General features: G+C 38.7%; 1 protein-coding gene across 2 annotated transcripts; it reads left to right on the top strand.

Moving 5' to 3' along the window:
• The first annotated feature begins 1,428 nt into the window (after window positions 1–1,428).
• On the top strand, window positions 1,429–17,570 carry LOC116310613 (adhesion G protein-coupled receptor E5). Of its 2 annotated transcripts, XM_031727479.2 has the most exons (17): window positions 1,429–1,941; window positions 5,932–6,012; window positions 6,456–6,608; window positions 6,974–7,117; window positions 8,875–9,015; window positions 9,512–9,555; window positions 9,896–10,000; window positions 10,096–10,249; window positions 10,352–10,471; window positions 10,550–10,749; window positions 10,906–11,073; window positions 11,428–11,622; window positions 13,604–13,821; window positions 14,025–14,183; window positions 15,056–15,227; window positions 15,420–15,521; window positions 15,707–17,570. In XM_031727479.2, the coding sequence occupies exons 1-17, from the start codon at window positions 1,911–1,913 to the stop codon at window positions 15,746–15,748; spliced, it is 2,229 nt and encodes a 742-aa protein (XP_031583339.1). In that variant the 5' UTR covers window positions 1,429–1,910; the 3' UTR covers window positions 15,749–17,570. The 2 variants fall into 2 exon arrangements, with proteins under 2 accessions (XP_031583339.1, XP_031583340.1); XM_031727480.2 differs by lacking the exon at window positions 6,974–7,117 and having other exon boundaries at window positions 1,432–1,941.
• Window positions 17,571–18,223: the final 653 nt, after the last annotated feature.

Genomic DNA, 18,223 nt, shown 5'->3' on the forward strand with positions numbered 1-18,223 from the left:
TTATTTTCCAAACATTTCCAAAACATGATCATAAAACTGATTTAACAAAAATCAGTTTCTTGATCAGGATCATGTGTCTGGAAGCTGGAAGCTGGTTTGAGATGTTACACTGTAGTACACTGCAGTAACCCTAACAGTCTTAGTATGTGATTCTGATTCTTGTTAAAGGCGAGACCTGTAGGACTCACATGTTTATATAATGATCCTATATTGCTAATGAAGATACAGAGCACTCAGCTACAAAAGACTGTCCCCCACGTGTTTTCTAGTTAAAGAAATTATTTCTTTAATTTTAATGTCAAGTCATTTTTGTTTTTTAATGTTTGAAAAACAATAAACACTGACCAAAGTTCTGTACAACTAAAAGAATAAAAGCAAGAAAAACAAACAGAAGACAAACAAATGCCAAGTCTGGTTTCAATGCCAAGGAATAAAAATGAATTTTCAAGCAGGCTATGAAGATGCCGAGTGTTGCTTAAGTTGTGATGTGAAGGACCAGGCTGTTTCAAAGTTTAGGGGCAGCTACAACAAAGGCTTGATCTCCTCTGTGCCTTAATCTGCTTCTCCATATAACCAGAAACATCTGGTGAGCTGAGCTCAGTAATCTTCTGGGAGTGTGCATAGTTAACAGATCAGAATGATAAGAAGCTGCTAACCCATTTAAAGATTAAAAGACAAGCAAAAACTTAAAAACTAATTGTAAAACACACTGCGAGCCAGTGCCTGGAAGCCAAAACTAAGGAAATATGGTCTTGTTTGTGTGTGCCCGTTAGGAGTCGAGCTGCTGCATTTTGGACAAGTTGCAGATGGGAAAGCAGAGCCTGGCTGATGCCCAAATAAAGGCTATTGCAATAACCAAGCCTGGATGAAATGAAGTGATGAGAGAGGGTGTAACCTTTGCAAGGGCCCTCAGTTGTAAGAGACTAATTCTAACAAAAAAAAGCATTTATGCCTTTATCAAATGTAAAGCTGTTGTCAAACCCCTGCTATTTTCTGTGAACCACAGCATTATGCTTGTGTGGTGGATTTCATTTTAACAGAGGTCACTCTATCTGTCTCCAGTCTGTTTTCTCGCAGTCTCGGGGGGGTTGAGAAAATGCAGAGGGCTCAGTGGAACTGGGTGAAGGGCTGAATGCTGAGCAGGCAAAGAAGAAAATGTAGAAGAAGAGCAGAGTAGGACTTGGAGGAGAATGGGAACGGATATAAGATTACTTACGGGCAAAACTCAAGTACAGCAGCAGCTGTTTAGGCTGAGTGTTAGTCATCGCCCTCTCTTCACCCCCCCCCTTTGTCTCCCATGTGAATAGCTCCTGAAATAGAGGCCACTGGAGCGTAGGGGGAAATGTGAAAGCTGGTGTAGACAGAGGGGGGTTGTGTGTGCAAGCAATGTGATATGTGCCAGTGTGAGAAACGTATTCATGTGGAAAGACACAGAGTCAAAGAAAAGTGCAAGAAAGAGCAGTGTGAGGGAGACAGGGCCACGCTGATAAATGAAAAGAAAGAAAGGAGAGAGAGAGAGAGGGAGAGAGAGAGAGAGAGAGTGTGTGTGTGTGTGTGTGTGAGAGAGAGAGACTGAGATAGAGAGAGGTCTCGCGCGCGCGAGAGAGAGCGAGGGGTAGGGAGTGGAGCGTGAGCCATGCCCAGGCTGAAAGTCTGAATCTGAGGGAGGAAGAAAGCTGGTGAAGGTTCATTCTTGTTTTTCCCCCCACAAGTAAAAATACCTTGTACAAAAAGGACGTTTCCTTTCAGTGATCAGCGTTTGTTTTTTCACTCAGATACTTTTTCGATTTTTATGGACCTGAAATTTTTTTCTTGAACCTTGTGAGCGGACAGCCACCAGATTTTCACTTCATTCATAGTCGCGATAGTTCAAAAGTAAACTTCTGCGTGGAACTGTTTTCCTATTCAGCATGGGATTTGGGAAGGAACTACTTCTGCTTGGTAAGTTTTAAAATGACTTTACCTTGTGTGTGTGTGGAAATGAGTGACGAGGAGTGTGCGAAGGGAAAGTTCAGGGTACATAAAACAAATTTCTTAATTTTACGAGACATGGGCAAAAAAGAGAAAAAATTAAAAATTCAAGAATTAGAGAACATTTTAATCCATCCAGCATGATATTAACGAAGTTTGTCACTCGAAAATATAATATTATTACTTTTTTCTTTTTAAAAGTTATTTAGGTTCATTCTAGCTAACAGTGGTAACATAACCCTGTCAAACAGTTTTCTTTTGTGTTTTCCCCCCAGTTTCTGTTTCTTGACTGTTGTTTGCGGTCTCTATGGTCCTTTCCCTCACCCGTAACTAGTGCGGTTGATCGTTACACATCACTGGTTCTACCAGTTGTCTCTTGGTGTTGAAGTTCTTGCTCCCCACTATCGCTAAGTGCTTGGTTATGTTGTCAGATTGTCCGGGGTTTTTAGCTTACATTATGAATCAGCTTGAGGTGACTGTTTTTGCGAACAGGTGCTATATAAATGAAGCTTAGCTGAACTCTAAGTAGATCTTTCTTGAGGTAATTCGCTTTTATTGAATGGGTTGTGCTTGTCAGACTGGTTGGCGTCAAGTAAAAACCTCCAGAAAAACCGCCACATCCTCAGAAACCCTGAACCTGAATCCAGTATCGCTGTTCAATCAGACCGTTGCATATGTCAGCAGTAATATGCAAAGGTCGCAGACAACGTGCCTCACCGTAAGAGGAATCTTCAAGTCTTGTTTGAATAAACCGCAGATGCATCAGAGCATGACGTTCGTGTTAGTTCTTCTGGTTTGTCTAGTGGTACACCAGAAGTGATGGTTCATGTAATGTAGGCTGATTTCAGAAGCTCACTTGACTCTATTTTATGTCATCTTTGTACAGACGCTGTACAATATTCTTTAATGAGATCATGTTTTTATTAAGATAAATACATCTAAAACGTACTAAACAATCATCAACTAACAAACACCATGCAACGAGTTTAATATACCCATAGACTGTGTATAAAAGTTGTTAATAGAGTACAGGTCTGAAAAGTAAAGACACCTAACACAGGGTGATGCATCTGGCTGCAGAAATACATTCGATTTTAAAGAAACCTATGAGAAAATGTGTTTGCATTGTTCACTTGATTTATAATCCCAGTGAACACTTGTGTTTGTCTCTAAAACTGCTGGCTTCAGATTTTACTGAATAGAGTTTGATGTTCACATTTTCAACATTTTGGTCCCTATTAAAGCCAAATAAATAATAGTGCAGGGTCCAGGATGGCTGCCCTGTGACTGAGAAGTAGCTGATGTAAGACAAGAGTCACTGAGGTTTGAGTCATATGCACAATGGCATCTGGTTTTAGCGGGCCGAGGTGGCCACAGACAAAATGGTCAGCTTAAAGCTTTAGAATAAGACTTGACAATTCAATTCAATTCAATCCATTTCGATTCAGTTTTATTTATATAGCGCCAAATAACAACAACAGTCACCCTAAGGTGCTTTATATTGTAAGGTAGCCCCTACAATAATATACAGAGAAAAATCCAACAATCACATGACCCCCTATGAGCAAGCACTTTGGTGACAGTGGGAAGGAAAAACTCCCTTTTAACCAAAAGAAACCTCCAGCGGAACCAGGCTCAGGGAGGGGCGGGGCCATCTGCCGTGACCGGTTGGGGTGAGAGAAGGAAGACAGGATAGAAGACATGCTGTGGAAGAGAGCCAGAGATTAATAACAAGTATGATTTAGTGCAGAGAGGGTGACATCACAATGCTGCTGCGATTTTTATATAATAATAATAATAATAATGTATACTTTATTGATCCCCGTGGGGAAATTACTGTCTCTGCATTTAACCCATTCACTCAGCCACCAATCAGGCGCCCGGGGAGCAGTGTGTAGGGACGGTACCCTGCTCAGGGGTACCTCAGGGTAGCCGTTCAGTGGATTCGAACCCCCGACCTTCACAGGGCAACACGCTGTCTACTGAGCTATCCCTTCCCCATATACAGTCTATGTTTATTTCCTATATAAAGTTATGTAAACATGTTGCTAATATGCCAATTTGTTTTCCTTGTACTTGTCAAAATGTTGCTTGTTCAATGCTCAATATAGCACTGCTTCATAAACAAGCACAATAAGAGTTATCGCCCACTGCAGCATTTGTTGCTTCTTTTGGTCAACTTTTTGTTGTTGTTGTTGCTGGTTTTGTGGGGGTTTTGCATCACAGTTTCACGCTTTCTGTGCTTACGAACCTGTCTGCGTTGAGCTATCGCAATATGTGGCAAAACTCGTTTTTTGTTAACATGAAACCAGTAATGTGTCGAACATCCTGTTATATCACCCAAGTGTTGCAGCTCTGTTGACCACTGTTGTAAAAACTGAAGGTCCCTGGTCTTCGGTTGTGAGGAATATCAAAAAATGAGTTCGTGTGCTGACCAAGTCAAAAGTTGGTCAGTAGCCTTTGAATGAAATAAACATTACTTCCACAAACTGCTCAGTAATGATAATGTGACATAATAGGCAAAAGGGTCAATTAGTCCCCTCAGAAGATGGTGAAAATCTAAAAAGTACATGACATTTTTTAAGACATCTTTTGTGACAGCACTAAATATAAAAGTCAACATTGTGTACTATGTGTTAGACAGGAATACTACATGTCTGAATATGTGGTCTGCAACCAATTTTGGCTAGATGTTTGCGCTGTGGTTAAAAATAAACAGAGTTCAGATGAATATAGGTTTAAAGTTGAAATTAACTGTGGCCCACAGAAAACCCTGTCTAACAATAATGATAGGGGCTAAAGTCTTAGTAATAACTGAATGAATGATATCACCAAATGCCAGCAATTTAGTTCAGCACTCAAACATAATAATTTCGACCATAATACGAGGCTCTGTTTTTTCTTCAAATCACAATATTTTTAAATAACTAATATTTCTAAAAAAAGATGCTGCACGAGTATAGCAAAATAGGTCTTGCATGATTAATTTCCTTGTCTCTGTTCACATGCTATTACTGTAACCAAAGGCAAACAAAAGCTGGACTTTTTCCAGCAAACTCAAAAATCCCCTTTATTCTTACTTCTCACAGTAAGGCCTTTAGCGAAAAGATAACCTTACTGTGTTTACAAAACTGAAACAGTTTACAGAAGGAAGTATTTACTGTCTATCAAGTCAAAATGTACTTCTAGGAACAGAGAGAGAAAAATAGACATGCAGTTTACAAAAGATGGCAGAAAAGGCAGAGGAGTCAATCAATCAAACAATTTATTTATAAGCACATTTAAAAACAAGTAGATCAAACACACACTAAGAACGAAACAAAACACAATTAAAAGCTAGAGAGTAAAAATGTGTATGAGTCATACAGCTAGGGCACATGTGCTCAATGGTCAGTAGAGTCGTCTGCATGTGAGCATGCGGTTAGTCTTTAAAAAAATTCAGGTATTGTTTCTGTCTGTGGTTATTTCATCATATAACAAGAACAAGTCAGCCTTTTTCACATTTCTGTCACTGTTCACTGTGCAACACTGCCTGTGGCATTACTCTGGGACAGTTTAGCCTCATTGTGAAATAACAGAAGCCTCATTATGGTAGAAGAAGGGAAAAACAGAAGAAGGATCCGGGAGCATTAAACACCATGTGTGCAAATTGCTAACTGAGGGAGGAAACATAATGACTTTTGCAAAACTGAGAACTAAGCAAATAATTCTGTTTGCTTAGTTCACACTCTTAGCAAAGTGTGTTAGCATGTAAGAGTACAAGTGATGGATATTTGTAGATGGGAACATAAACAGAGACGTTAAAATGAAGTAAACTTTTTGAAGACACAGAATATTACATGGCAACTTCACATTCGCAATTTGTTTATTTAAAACTTTTTTTCTCTTTATATCAGAAGATGGATTTTCAATAAGATCTGTAATTTAATCACATTTTTTTCTTTTGCTTTTTCTCCACAGGGTTAGCATGTGCACTGGGAAATTGTGTTCTGGAGTGTGGAATTGGCTTTAGCCAAAACACAACTATCAAAAACTGCACTGGTAAATCTGTCATTACTTATCGTTTTGACTCTTCTTCGACATTTTCTTGCTTCTGTGCGCCGTTTCTCAAAACAAGAACTCTCAGACAAACATGGCATTACCATTATGCAAGGACTCTTAGCATAGTTTAATAGGGAAGTGGCCTTTCTTAATGGCATTCTTCCTTATTTCTTTTCCCATTTTAGGATGTTTAGCTCACGTCCATGGAGGATTACATTAGAAACAACAGTACAGGAGTTTTAAATTGTTAGATCATTTCAAATACTAGCAGCTAATTAAAGAAATATGACGCTAAGAAAATAATCTAATAAGACAGATACCAAGTTTGCTTTAAACTGAAATAATATGTTTCCATTTGTAAAAAAAATAAAATAAAAACTTGAATATTATTTTTTACTATCTACTCATGGTTATGTGTTTTCATTTTGTATTTAAATCTACAGATATTAATGAGTGTTCAGAAAATCCATCTGTATGTGGGAAACATTCAAGATGCTTTAATACAATTGGCAGCTACTATTGTCAGTGCCAACATGGATTCCGTTTGCCACAGAGAGACAAGGTTAACTTCACAGCAACAACGGGAAGGTGCCAAGGTAAATTTGTATGAGACATGCATTTCTCCAGCTTGCTCTTACCATTTTTGGTGTGTTTTTTCAGAGATCAGTGAGTACAATAATGTCAACAACTGCTCTCATAAGCTAAAAAATTAATTGGGAGATACAATTGTAGCCATCATTTTGCCTATCTCACTGTCATTAACAGCAACAGTGAAGCAGCTGTGAAGGTGAATGGTGTTTTTTTGTACGTAGTGTCATCAGTTCAACCTGAGCGGTCCTGTTCCAAAAAGAGTAAAATTAGGCTAAATGAGGTGTGATTGACTGATTGGCCTGATAACCTAATCTTGTGCTTTATTATCTATTGATGGCTATGCTTTATGATTTTGTATTGAAATCTACAGATACAAATGAGTGTTTAGTTTATCGATCTATATGTGGGGAACATTCAAGATGCATTAACACAATTGGCAGCTACTACTGTCAGTGCCAACATGGATTCATTCACAATTCAAGAAAGGTTAACTTCACAGAGGGACAGTGCATAGGTAAGTGTGTGTGTGACATGCATTTCTCCAGTCTGCTCTCACCATTGTTAACAGTGTGTAATATTAAAAACAGATATCAGGCTTGGAAAGCTCACTATAGTCTGTTTGCTAAAGCTAGAGATCTGGGATTATCTCCTGAAACTCAGTTATACTTGTTTAACCAACCAGATGGTATTTACCTGTATTGTTTTACAAGTCAGAGGTGTGGTGCCAAGAAGATATTTTATTTATTGACGTTTTCCATGTTATATTTTTGAAGAATAAATGGATTAAAATTGTTGAATGTGGGGTGGTTGGCTTCTGGTGTAGATTATTGAACACAAACAGGAATAAGTGATTTGAAAAATCACTATGATAAAGGTGTTTTTAAGTCATGGTGAATAGTGAAGTTAAAGCAAATATTAAAATATACACAATTTTCTTATTTATGGGAACATACTGGAGTGGTGAATAAAAGCAGTAATCATGATGAGGAGATCTGATATCTAAGGCAAAATGTGAATTCTGGAATGTTTAATAATGGTCTTTGTATAAATTACAGAATACTGAAGCCAGAGTTCCAACTGGAAAATTGTGTAGGGTTCAGATAGTGGTATCTATGGAAGCCCGTTTCTGCCACTGAAGAAAAAAAAGTATCCATAACTCGAAATTTCAAGTTACTTTTCTCAAAATTTCGAGAAAAGTAACTTGAAATTTCGAGTTAGCGCTGCAAATCAGTAATCTACGTGAATGACGTCATTTCCTTGTTACCTGGAAGCTGAAGCTCTCAGCTACAAATGCTACAGCTAAGCTACCAGTACTATTGCCAGTCATGAATGCACAAATTGCTGAGTATTTTCGGCGTGGCTGATGGTGAAATCCTTGTGTTATTAGCTGAATCACATAGCTTTACAATCAGCAAACACACTCTCAAAAGCGCCAATTTGTTGAGTGCGCATTCCTCTGCGGTATATGATTGGCAGAGGTAACTCGAAATTTCAAGTTACTTTTCTCAAAATTTCCAGTTAATACATCAAAAATTTGAGAAAATAACTCAATATTTTGAGAAAATAAGTTGAAATTTTGAGTTACTTCTCTTAAAATGGATACTTTCTTTTCTTTTTTAGTGGTGAGAACGGGCTTCCATAGGTATCGCATGGAGTTGAATATATTAAAATTAGGCTCCCCCAAATTTGCTAATTTGGGTTTGAATATTCTCGTCAAGTTCTTCTATTTCATACATTTCACAGGTGTCTTTATCTGTACACCCATTGAGTACAAACAAGCTCAACATAAAATAAGGAAATCAAATCTGTCTCCAATAACAAAAAGACACAAAAGAGAGAGAGGAGAGAGCGGGAGATCAGGCTTACAGTAGCATCCAGCCAGCAAGAGAAAATGAAAGCTTACAAAAACTTTGCCAGTGCTGATAGTCTTATAGGCCCTTTACATTATAACACAGTGTCCTCTGAGCTAAACTAAAGAAATCTCCTGTGAGTTCTACATGCAATAACCTGCAAGTAGAACTTAGTGATCCCAAAATACAAGACAAGATGTCACAACACCGTTTGCTGGAAAAGTTTAACTCTTCCCTTAAGATCCTTTTACCAGCATTATAAAAGTCACATGACTGTGCGGGTAGCTACATTTCAGAGACGTTTATTCTTTTGAAGGATGGACCAATTCCTCCTGTATTCAGAGATGTTTCTGTAATCAAAATTATTACTTTTGAGGAACATGAGCCATTACCTATGCCTCTGCTCTATATCCCTACACAGATCTTAATGAGTGCACAGAGAGTGACAATAAAGAAGAGCTCTGTGGACCCAATGGAGAGTGTAAGAATATTATTGGGAGTTATTGGTGCAACTGCTCAAATGGATACACCAATTACAGCGTGGAAAAGACACCATGCTCAAGTAAGTGTGCAGTTTTTTTGTTATTTCCTATAAACGAGTGCACTTCACAGCTTTTATGTCCTCATATTCTTCACTTTAGGCAACACACCTATGCTGCATTTTTGCAATTTTTCCCGACAAAGATGTCACTGTATTAGTTGCAGACCATCTTTTACACCACCACGTTTGTTTAAGTAGTAAGAAAACCAAATTTCATCCACTGCCCTTCCTGAGTACAGTCCATTTTTTTCCTTCTTAGTCATGCAGCTTGTGGTTTTGCTTTCTTTTATCTTTTGGGACTCAGTTTCGTTTTTGATATCAGGGCTTACTCTACACTCTATCTACTTTCTGTCTGAACTTATCAGTTCAAGAATCTAGATTGTGGCTTATGTCTTCCAGCACATTGCATAGTCTTGTTCCTTTACTGTGAGATTTTTTATCACACACTCTATTCATGCTGGAGCCAAGAATCCCAGTCAGCTTGTGTGGTGATAACCTAATGCTTTGTTTTGTCTAGAACTCGATTGCGATAACTTCAGTGCTGGGAAAAAACCCAAACAGGTAAGTGTGGAAATAAAATTATGATCATGATCAGCATAATGGAACAATCACAGATATAATTAGAAGAGCCAGGATATTATTTATTTATCTTTTTTAGGGGAAATTTGTGTTAGCAGTGTCACAACTTTTTATGCAGTTATTTACTGCGACAATAACATCTGGCTGGCAAAAAAATCTCATAGCACACCTGGATTCGCACACAAGTACACCAGTTTGCTTTGGCACACCACGTAGGACCTGCTCCTCTAGACAACCCTATGGTCATGCAAGGTTCAAAATACATGAACTTTAGAATAGGGCAGGCTGAATAGTGTCTTTATTCTGTCTATGTGTCTCCCAGTTCCTCGGGGGCCTGGCAAACATCATGTCCATGATGAGAAACAGCTGTTTGGCTCTGTCTGGAACTGGCAGTAAAGTAAAGCTTGATGGAGATGCGCTACTGGAGGTTAGGAAAAGATACAAGTATGCATACACTCATACCAAAGGCAAATGCATACACAGTATTCACAATCCCCCCTCTGTGTCTTTTATTTGTGACAGAAACTTTTCACAGAGACTGATGCGATCCTGTCTCCTGGAACCCTGAACATCGATGAAAGTGTGAGCGAGCTGCTCACTACTGTGGAGGAATCGATTTTATTCATTGGGCCTCAGCTAAAAAACAAGCACACTAAGATGGAGAACAACAGGATAGGTAACACTTTTGAATTAGTGAACTTGATGATTTCCATCTTGGGAACTAATAGTTAGGATGCAAAGTGCGTTATGATTTGAAATGAGTGATTTGCTTGAATAGATGCACAGATTGCTGTTCAAAGAGGAACGACTCGGCCAACTGGAGAAATTCGTCTGTCCAGCGAGTATGCTTATCTGGACACAGACTGGGCAACAGCAGCCGGGACGGGAAAATATTCTGGTAAATCTCAGTTCCTTTCTGTCCAGTTCAAGTCATAATAAGTTTATAATATTCTAATATTCTGAGGATCTTTTACAGGTTTTGCTGTGGCTGCATTGTTGAGCTACAAAAACCTTGAAAGCTCTGTGAACAGGTCTTTCGAGATGGTCAAAGGATCTGAAGAAAATGGAGCAGAGCCCTCCTACCAGGTCTTCTCTAAAGTTGTATCTGTGGTGGTCTCAAATCCTTCCACTCAAACATTGAGCCGCTCTGTCAACATCACCTTCAGACATCTTGAGGTAATCCCACCTGTGCCACATCCACTTTTTAAAATCAGTCATTTACTTCTTTTGAGCATCACAGTCACAAACATGAGGAGTAAAAGAATTAGTAAAAGAACAAGAGATGTAGATAAAACATAAATCGCGTCTTTGACATGTTTGCTTTGGTTTTAGGACATAGAGGTATCGCCTAACGTGAGTTACATCTGTGCATATTGGACCGAGACAGGGGCCTGGTCCACAGATGGTTGTTCTAAGCAGGACTCCAATGCCTCACACACCATATGTACATGTAACCATCTGAGCAGCTTTGCAGTGCTCATGGCTCTTCACCCCATCAAGGTAAGAAACTGCTTAAAAAAGTGTAACCATGTAAGGTTTAAGACCTCATCGGTGACCCTGACCCTAAACCTAATGCTATATCTTGATAAAAAAAAAACAAAATTCTGATGGATGTCAGTTGTCCCCTAATTCCCAAGACATGGGAGAACAGTATCTCTAAAAACATAGGGTAAAGGTCATCAGTGATCATGACTTATACCTCAATAAAATACAAATCATTTTCTATTAGAATAGCATTACTTTATAAGTTTATAAGTAAAATTATTTTATGATCTTGAAAAGAAATGTGCAACAAAATGTTATTCACTGGTAACCAGCTGCACTCACATTCACACTTATTGTCTTCTCTTCCAGCACACCTATGGGCTCGAGCTGGTGACTAAAATAGGACTGACCATCTCCCTGTTGTGTCTCACACTCTGCATCCTGACTTTCAAGTTCTGCCGCTCCATACAGGGAACCCGCACCACCATCCACCTGCACCTCTGCATCTGCCTCTTCATCGCTGATCTTATCTTCCTGGCTGGCATTTCTAAAATTGAACCTGTGGTACGTTTGTAAAAGGAAAAAAAAGCTACATGTGACATGCTCTACATTATTTAAGTAGAATATGCAAATTCACCAGATTTCGCAGTAACAACAATATGTTGTTGTTACCACGCAGCTAATGGCCTGTACTATAGAATGTGGGTCAAATCATAGTTAATGTGACTAACTAGTTTGTCATATAGTGTCATGCAACTTCTTCACACGATACTTATCTTTCTGCATACATGCTATGAAGCAGAGTCTTTCTCACTTTAACACTGGAGCATTCCTGCAGAAATAAATCTCAAACGGCACCTTCTGACGTGATAAAGCAGAATACCCTTGTGGGTTTTCCAAAGGGGAAAAAATGTACTTTTTAAAAATAATCTGTCTGTGAAAATGTTTCACAGACAGATTGTTGGAGTAGGCTCAGAATGAAGCAGAGAATTACAAAAATGAGGACAGGGAACTTTGTTGCAAAGAAAACTTCAGTGTGAATCAGATTCTATACCCATAACCTAACCTATTCCACATGTGCTAGCCAGAAGTACGGTTTTAGGAAACATGTGCTTTGCTTGATTATTCCCATTTAGTTGTAGTTAATGCCATTTCATCCATTACTGACTTTGTGAGTACCTCTAAAAATGCCTCTAGATGTCTGTGGACTCATTTTTAATTGGAATAATGTTGGCTGACATTACCTACTGCAGTCACACTTAATTACACTTCACTGTTTGAACTGTGATTGTTTGAATTGTGTAGTTTACACAATCACGACTCTGCAAAAAGAGACGAAGGCTTGTTTACCTCTTAATGCTGTCGTTTATTCATCTGACTAAGAACAGAATATATTTTGATCAGACACACTGGCTTGTTACAGCAGCTCAGCTATAAACTAACCAATGCAATAATAAGAAAAGACCTGTATCTGAACGAGAACAGAGTAAGTACTGCTGAGGCAGGGTGGCAGCTCAGGATACTACCAGAGAACAGTACCTTGCCTAGCAAGTGTAAAATGCCATTTTTTGGATATTTTAACACCTCAAAAGTACAAAAACCCACTTATAATTTGTCTCATTAACAATTAGATTGTTTTCAGTGCTCATATGTTGCATATGGAAGTAATACAAACTAACTGTAAACAATGATGAGCTCAGGAAACCGTGGGCGGATTTCAGCCTTGCCAGGAGCATCTGCCAACTCTGAGAGAGGGTGTCCTTGAGCTGATAAGCTTCCACAGATACATGGATAACAAACTGTGATAATTAGGGCGAGTGGATAATTACCTGATAATGCAGACAAGGTAGCAGCTTGCTGGTTAACCCGATGCTTTTGTTTAGTTCTTGCTCTGTTAATCTATTGATCGGTTTTGGGATTCAGCAGCAGAGATGCACCGAGGAATTGTCTGTGGTTAACTCTGACAGCAACAAAGTAACAGCCAAGCCTGGCCACTGTTAAAGTGTTGGTAAAGTGTTGCTGTTGGCTTGATTTGTCACACCCTGTGCTTTTCACAGCTGTCAAGAGTTACTTTGTAGTCTCTTCTCCTTCAGACAGATCACATGACTGAAGGTTCCCGATAAGCAAAAATGAAACAAGAGCACTTAGTGAGCACACCTCACCCTGAAGTGCAATGGCTATACTAAGACTAAAACTAAAACTGCTGATGTCTGCCTTTTGACTTATGACCGTGAAGCGTTACATGCTAAAATGGTGTATTTTGCTAAGCTTGTCCATATGATTGGAGCAGAACTGGTGCTGTGGTACTGTTTTTGTGATGTTTTATGTACATTTTGCTCCGTTAATACATTGGCCGTAAAGATGTAAAATGCTACTAAGCTACTTAATCATGTGGTCTTAATTAAATTTGGAGAATGGAAAATGTTTGTGTGAATAATTCTCACTCACATAAACATTGCAAGCAGCTGACTGCTGTGCGATCAGGGATAGAGCGATGCTTTCTCCTCTCTGACATGTTCTTTTTCCGTGTCCTTTTACATTACAGGGTGGCTGCAGGTTTGTTGCAGCAATGCTCCATTTCTTCTTCCTGGCAGTATTCACCTGGATGCTGTTAGAAGGGGTGCAGCTGTACCGTATGGTTGTTCTGGTGTTCAATGCCACCATGCGGCCCCTCTACCTATATGCTGTGGGCTATGGGACGCCTCTGTTTATCGTCATTATATCCGCCTGCGCCAGACCAAACGGATACGGCACTAAAGAACAGTAAGTCTTCTAGTAAAAGTCTTCCAGTAACTAAAAGCAAAATAAATAGTTTGTGATGAACAGAGAAGGGTTGTCTGTGCATGTGTTTCTACAGTTGCTTCATAGTAATGACATCAGTAGGTTACGTAAACTTAATGCTATCTATCTCAGTGAAGCAAAGAACATCCTGTTGTGAACGTGTGTTTTATCACTCCTAAACGTAGCTGCTGGCTATCCACGGATGACGGCTTCGTCTGGAGCTTCTTCGGGCCTGTGTGCTTAGTCATCTTTGTGAATGTCTTCTTCTTTATCATCACCGTCTGGAAACTTGCCCAGAAGTTTGCCAGCCTCAACCCAGACCTCTCCAACCTGCACAAAATTAAGTCAGTCTGTGTATTAATTTGAATGTGTAACCCTTTCCACTGCATGACCAAACTGTGTAACTATAAAACGTACAATATATAGATTCAATATGGCAGCTTCGGGACTTTGAATTGCTTTGATAGAAAGAAAACGTTTTGTGAGGGGGAAAAAATGGAGGGAATGTTTTCTTAGTTGTGACAGCTCCCTGATGGGCTCCTGTTAATGGATTTTGTCTCGCCTGTCTACCTACAGTATGCTCATACTTAGCTCATGGACCCTCTGCTCATAGCTGCAAAAAACATTAGAGTTAAAAAGAAAAAGAATCCCTCTTTCCTTTTGCTAGTCGATCATGAATGATGTGTAGTTCAGTCCAAGGAGTTGGGAAAGTGAACTTCTTGTGCCAGAAACAAGAGAGCGAGATGTTTTTTTCAGTAGAGAAAAAGTCAGAAGGCATTAAATTATAATCCAACACTTTCTGTCAGTGGAAGAAAAGCCTCTTTTTCACATTTCGGATCCTCTTGTTTGCTAAATGGATTCTTGGCTAAGTTGGTAACTTGAGCTAGGCTGGATAAATAAATAGAACAAAGGAGCCATACAGAGTAAACTGACAGAAACTTTTTTTTAAGAGTGCCTCTTTTAGCCTCTCTTTTATATTTATCATTAGCCTTCGGCTTTTCTGCTTCCACATACATTCAGCAAACAGCAAAGTGAACTAAAATGATCTGTTCTGTAGCTGCTTTGCCTAGAACACATGTCTCATTGTGTTCTTTCACTTTTAATGGGGCTTTCCAAACACTGATGTAGTAACTGAGTCATCCGTGTGCAACCTTTACCATTCTCCGGTAATCTTTATCGACTTACCCTTTGTCCCATCCTTCTTTTCCGTCTGCAGAGCTTTCACTGTGACAGCTGTAGCCCAGATGTGTATTCTGGGTCTGATGTGGGTATCTGGGGTCTTCTTGTTTCAAGAGGATCCCCCTGTTGCGGTTCCGTACATTTTCACCATCTTCAACAGCCTGCAGGGCGCACTGGTCTTCATCATGCACTGTCTGCTGTCCAAACAGGTAGGAATACAGTATATTTGTGTAAAGCTTCATGTGGACATGATGCTAAGACAGAAATTAAAACAGCATAAAAATGTATATTTAAAAAAAAATCAATGAAAAGTGCAAAAGCAGTGACAAACACGCTAGATTGTGTCAGATTGCGAGGTGCCAAAACAGATTTGTTTCTTAATGTTTTGTTGCCCTCTGTAGGTGAGAGAGGAATATGCCAATTTCCTCTCCTGTATCTGCACGTCACAGAAGAAGAGATATTCAGACCTAAGCACCACAAATCCCTCCAGCAGTCAATCACAAGTAAGCATGCAATAATACCCCTGGATATCATCATTGGTCACAAGCACACTTTGAAGTGGAAAGTAACGAACTGCATTTTCTCACTGGTAGCACTTTGGTACTTTTTAATCTACTAGGGATGTGTAATTATTAGCTTTTCAGATTAAATTACTCTGTTTCTAACTGTGTGGCTTGTCTCCCTTTAGGGTTCAAAGAGTGGGCAGCAAACAGGAGAATCACAAATATGAAGAGCTCAAGTTTATGCTGTCCTCCAAAGACTTAATGGCTATCACACATTCAGCCTATTTTGTCACCTACAGCAATTCTTCATTTAAACTTGATTCTGGTGAAGTCTAAAGCAGTGACTCACTAAATGATTACACAATGCTGGGGGTTGTGGGCAGATTCGCCCACACTCGGTGACTTGGGAAAAAAAGAAAAAAAGGGGTTCTTGGAGATTTACATTTAAACTATAGTTTCTAGTTTTATCCAAGTCCTCTTAAAATCCTTTATATCAAAATAAAATGTCATTCTTAGGTACTGATAGCAAGCATTTATAGCTTGACTTTAAAGCGCCACATCATACAGTTAGAAATGAAATCGTGACCTCTTAAGCACAGGTTATTCCTCTTAGGTAACGTAATATTAATGGGACCAAATTTCAGCTCAATCCTGTAGCATCGTCTGCTACTCACAAGGTCGCAAGGTCCGATTTACCTCTTGAATTAGGTTATTTTCCTCATTGTTTGTGTGCTGTAGCACTCTTTGCAGTTCAAGGCGTATTGGTAATGACTGATTTTTATCACTGAGTTAAAAAAAAATGTCATTAAAGTCACAGGCAAGAAAAAGCCGGCTATTAGAAGTGTTTATTCAGGAGCGTGAAAGTGAAGCTGCTTGAGTGGCTTATTGGTTCATGCAGAACATATCACAGAAATAATATAAGCTGTATTCCTTTCAAAGTCATAAAAAATGATTAATTATGTTAATATTTATTTCAGTGCAGACAATAAAGTCTATGTTATGTAGGCTACAAGAAAAAAATGAGCATGCAAACTGTTCTGTTTTACATATTTGTATTTTTGTTTTTGCATAAATGGCTGTTTGTATATAAGAGTGGGAACGTTTTTTGTTACTGTCATAATATTTGTTTCCATGTACTCTATTTAACAGTAGGCTGCAACGGAAACAGCTGACCAATGATGCAAATTACCCATGAAGTGTCCCTGAGTTTCCCCTTGTTCCCATGTGGGTTCTTGCAAGGAGTTTATGTCTGCTTCTTTGATTACGAACAAAACAAGTGGTTTTTCAGAAAATTACTTGTGGCTATTTTCAAAGACTCGCCCTTGATTAACAACTGAGCCTTTTCTTCCCACCCCAAGTGCATATTTCAAGGGTTTTCTTTTTATTCTCAAAATTGTGAACTTGAAATTCTAAATCTGTCCCAAAATGAGTGGGTAATTCACAAAAACAGACCCACCCTACTGATAAACCTGCAACTTCCTGCAAGCAAACTGTGTTTAAGCCTATGAGCTGTCACAATGTGCCTTTACACACTCTTAGTTACTATAAAACTAAAGCGATGGGAGCTGTACAGACCTGAATTTGTTTATTTTGTTGCACTTTTCCATGATGATAAATATGATGATCTCGCACCTCTTTACTCACACAGTGCACCAGCCTCACTTACAGATCCTGAACAGTAAAAATAAACTTTTTAATATATTTCCAGTTACAGAAAAAACAAAAAGTGACAAAGATGTTAATATAAGGAAACATTTCGATTGTTTTTATTGTCTTAATCCTTACTGCGAAATATATTAGAGTCACCTCGTTGTTGGTTTTAACATCTACCCTGTTCTTCGGTTGGTAAGTGTGATTGCACTTTTATGGCCATCAAACCTTTTTTTCATACAATGCTATGGATATCAATGTGAAAATAGCTACATGCTTTTTTTGTTGTATTGTGAATGTAAGTTATATGAACTTATTTTTTTACTTTGTTCTGTTTATATTTGGTACTGTTTTCTTTGAAGAATGTGCACCATAAGATTTATTAAAGCTTCTATTTCATCTGAAGAGAATATTGTGGTTTATTAGCATTAATCAGTAACACGCCACCTTTTTTTCCCCACGAATTGACCTGTTGATCCATCCATCTTCTTCCGCTTATCCGGGACCGAGTCGCTGTTGATGTAAATTCCAAATCCATCTATCCTTTCATGGAATGGAATGATTTATAAAGCATAGTTTTTATATTGCTTGTGAATCCAAATAGTCTTTTTTATTCTTAAAGGAAGTTTTTAAAAATTTTCTTTGAAAACGGCTTTAATCAAAATGATCTATTTAGTAATCTAAGGAGCTTGGAAAGAAAAGCGTCTGGACTTCTTGAGTTGAGTCCAGACGCTTTTCTTTCCAAGCTCCTTAGTCTACGATGACCTGGATGACTGAGAACCTTCACAGACATCTATTTAGTAATGATTTTTTAAAAAGCCCTATACACTTAATGATAAAGAATTACAATATACAATTACTATACAATTATTCAGATAAAGAAATCGTGCGTATGCATGAACCCAGTAAATAATTTTCCTCATGAAATCACACATTTCTGATTTTATAAACAGGACCCGCAGCGCGTTGATTCAGGAGTAATTCACACTGGCTCTGCGGTGACGCAGGAACTGCATGGGTTGTAACTTGTGCAACTCTCTGCTGTGTGCTGC

The sequence above is a fragment of the Oreochromis aureus genome, linkage group 6 (assembly GCF_013358895.1).
Source record: "Oreochromis aureus strain Israel breed Guangdong linkage group 6, ZZ_aureus, whole genome shotgun sequence".
NCBI classification, from domain to species: domain Eukaryota; kingdom Metazoa; phylum Chordata; class Actinopteri; order Cichliformes; family Cichlidae; genus Oreochromis; species Oreochromis aureus.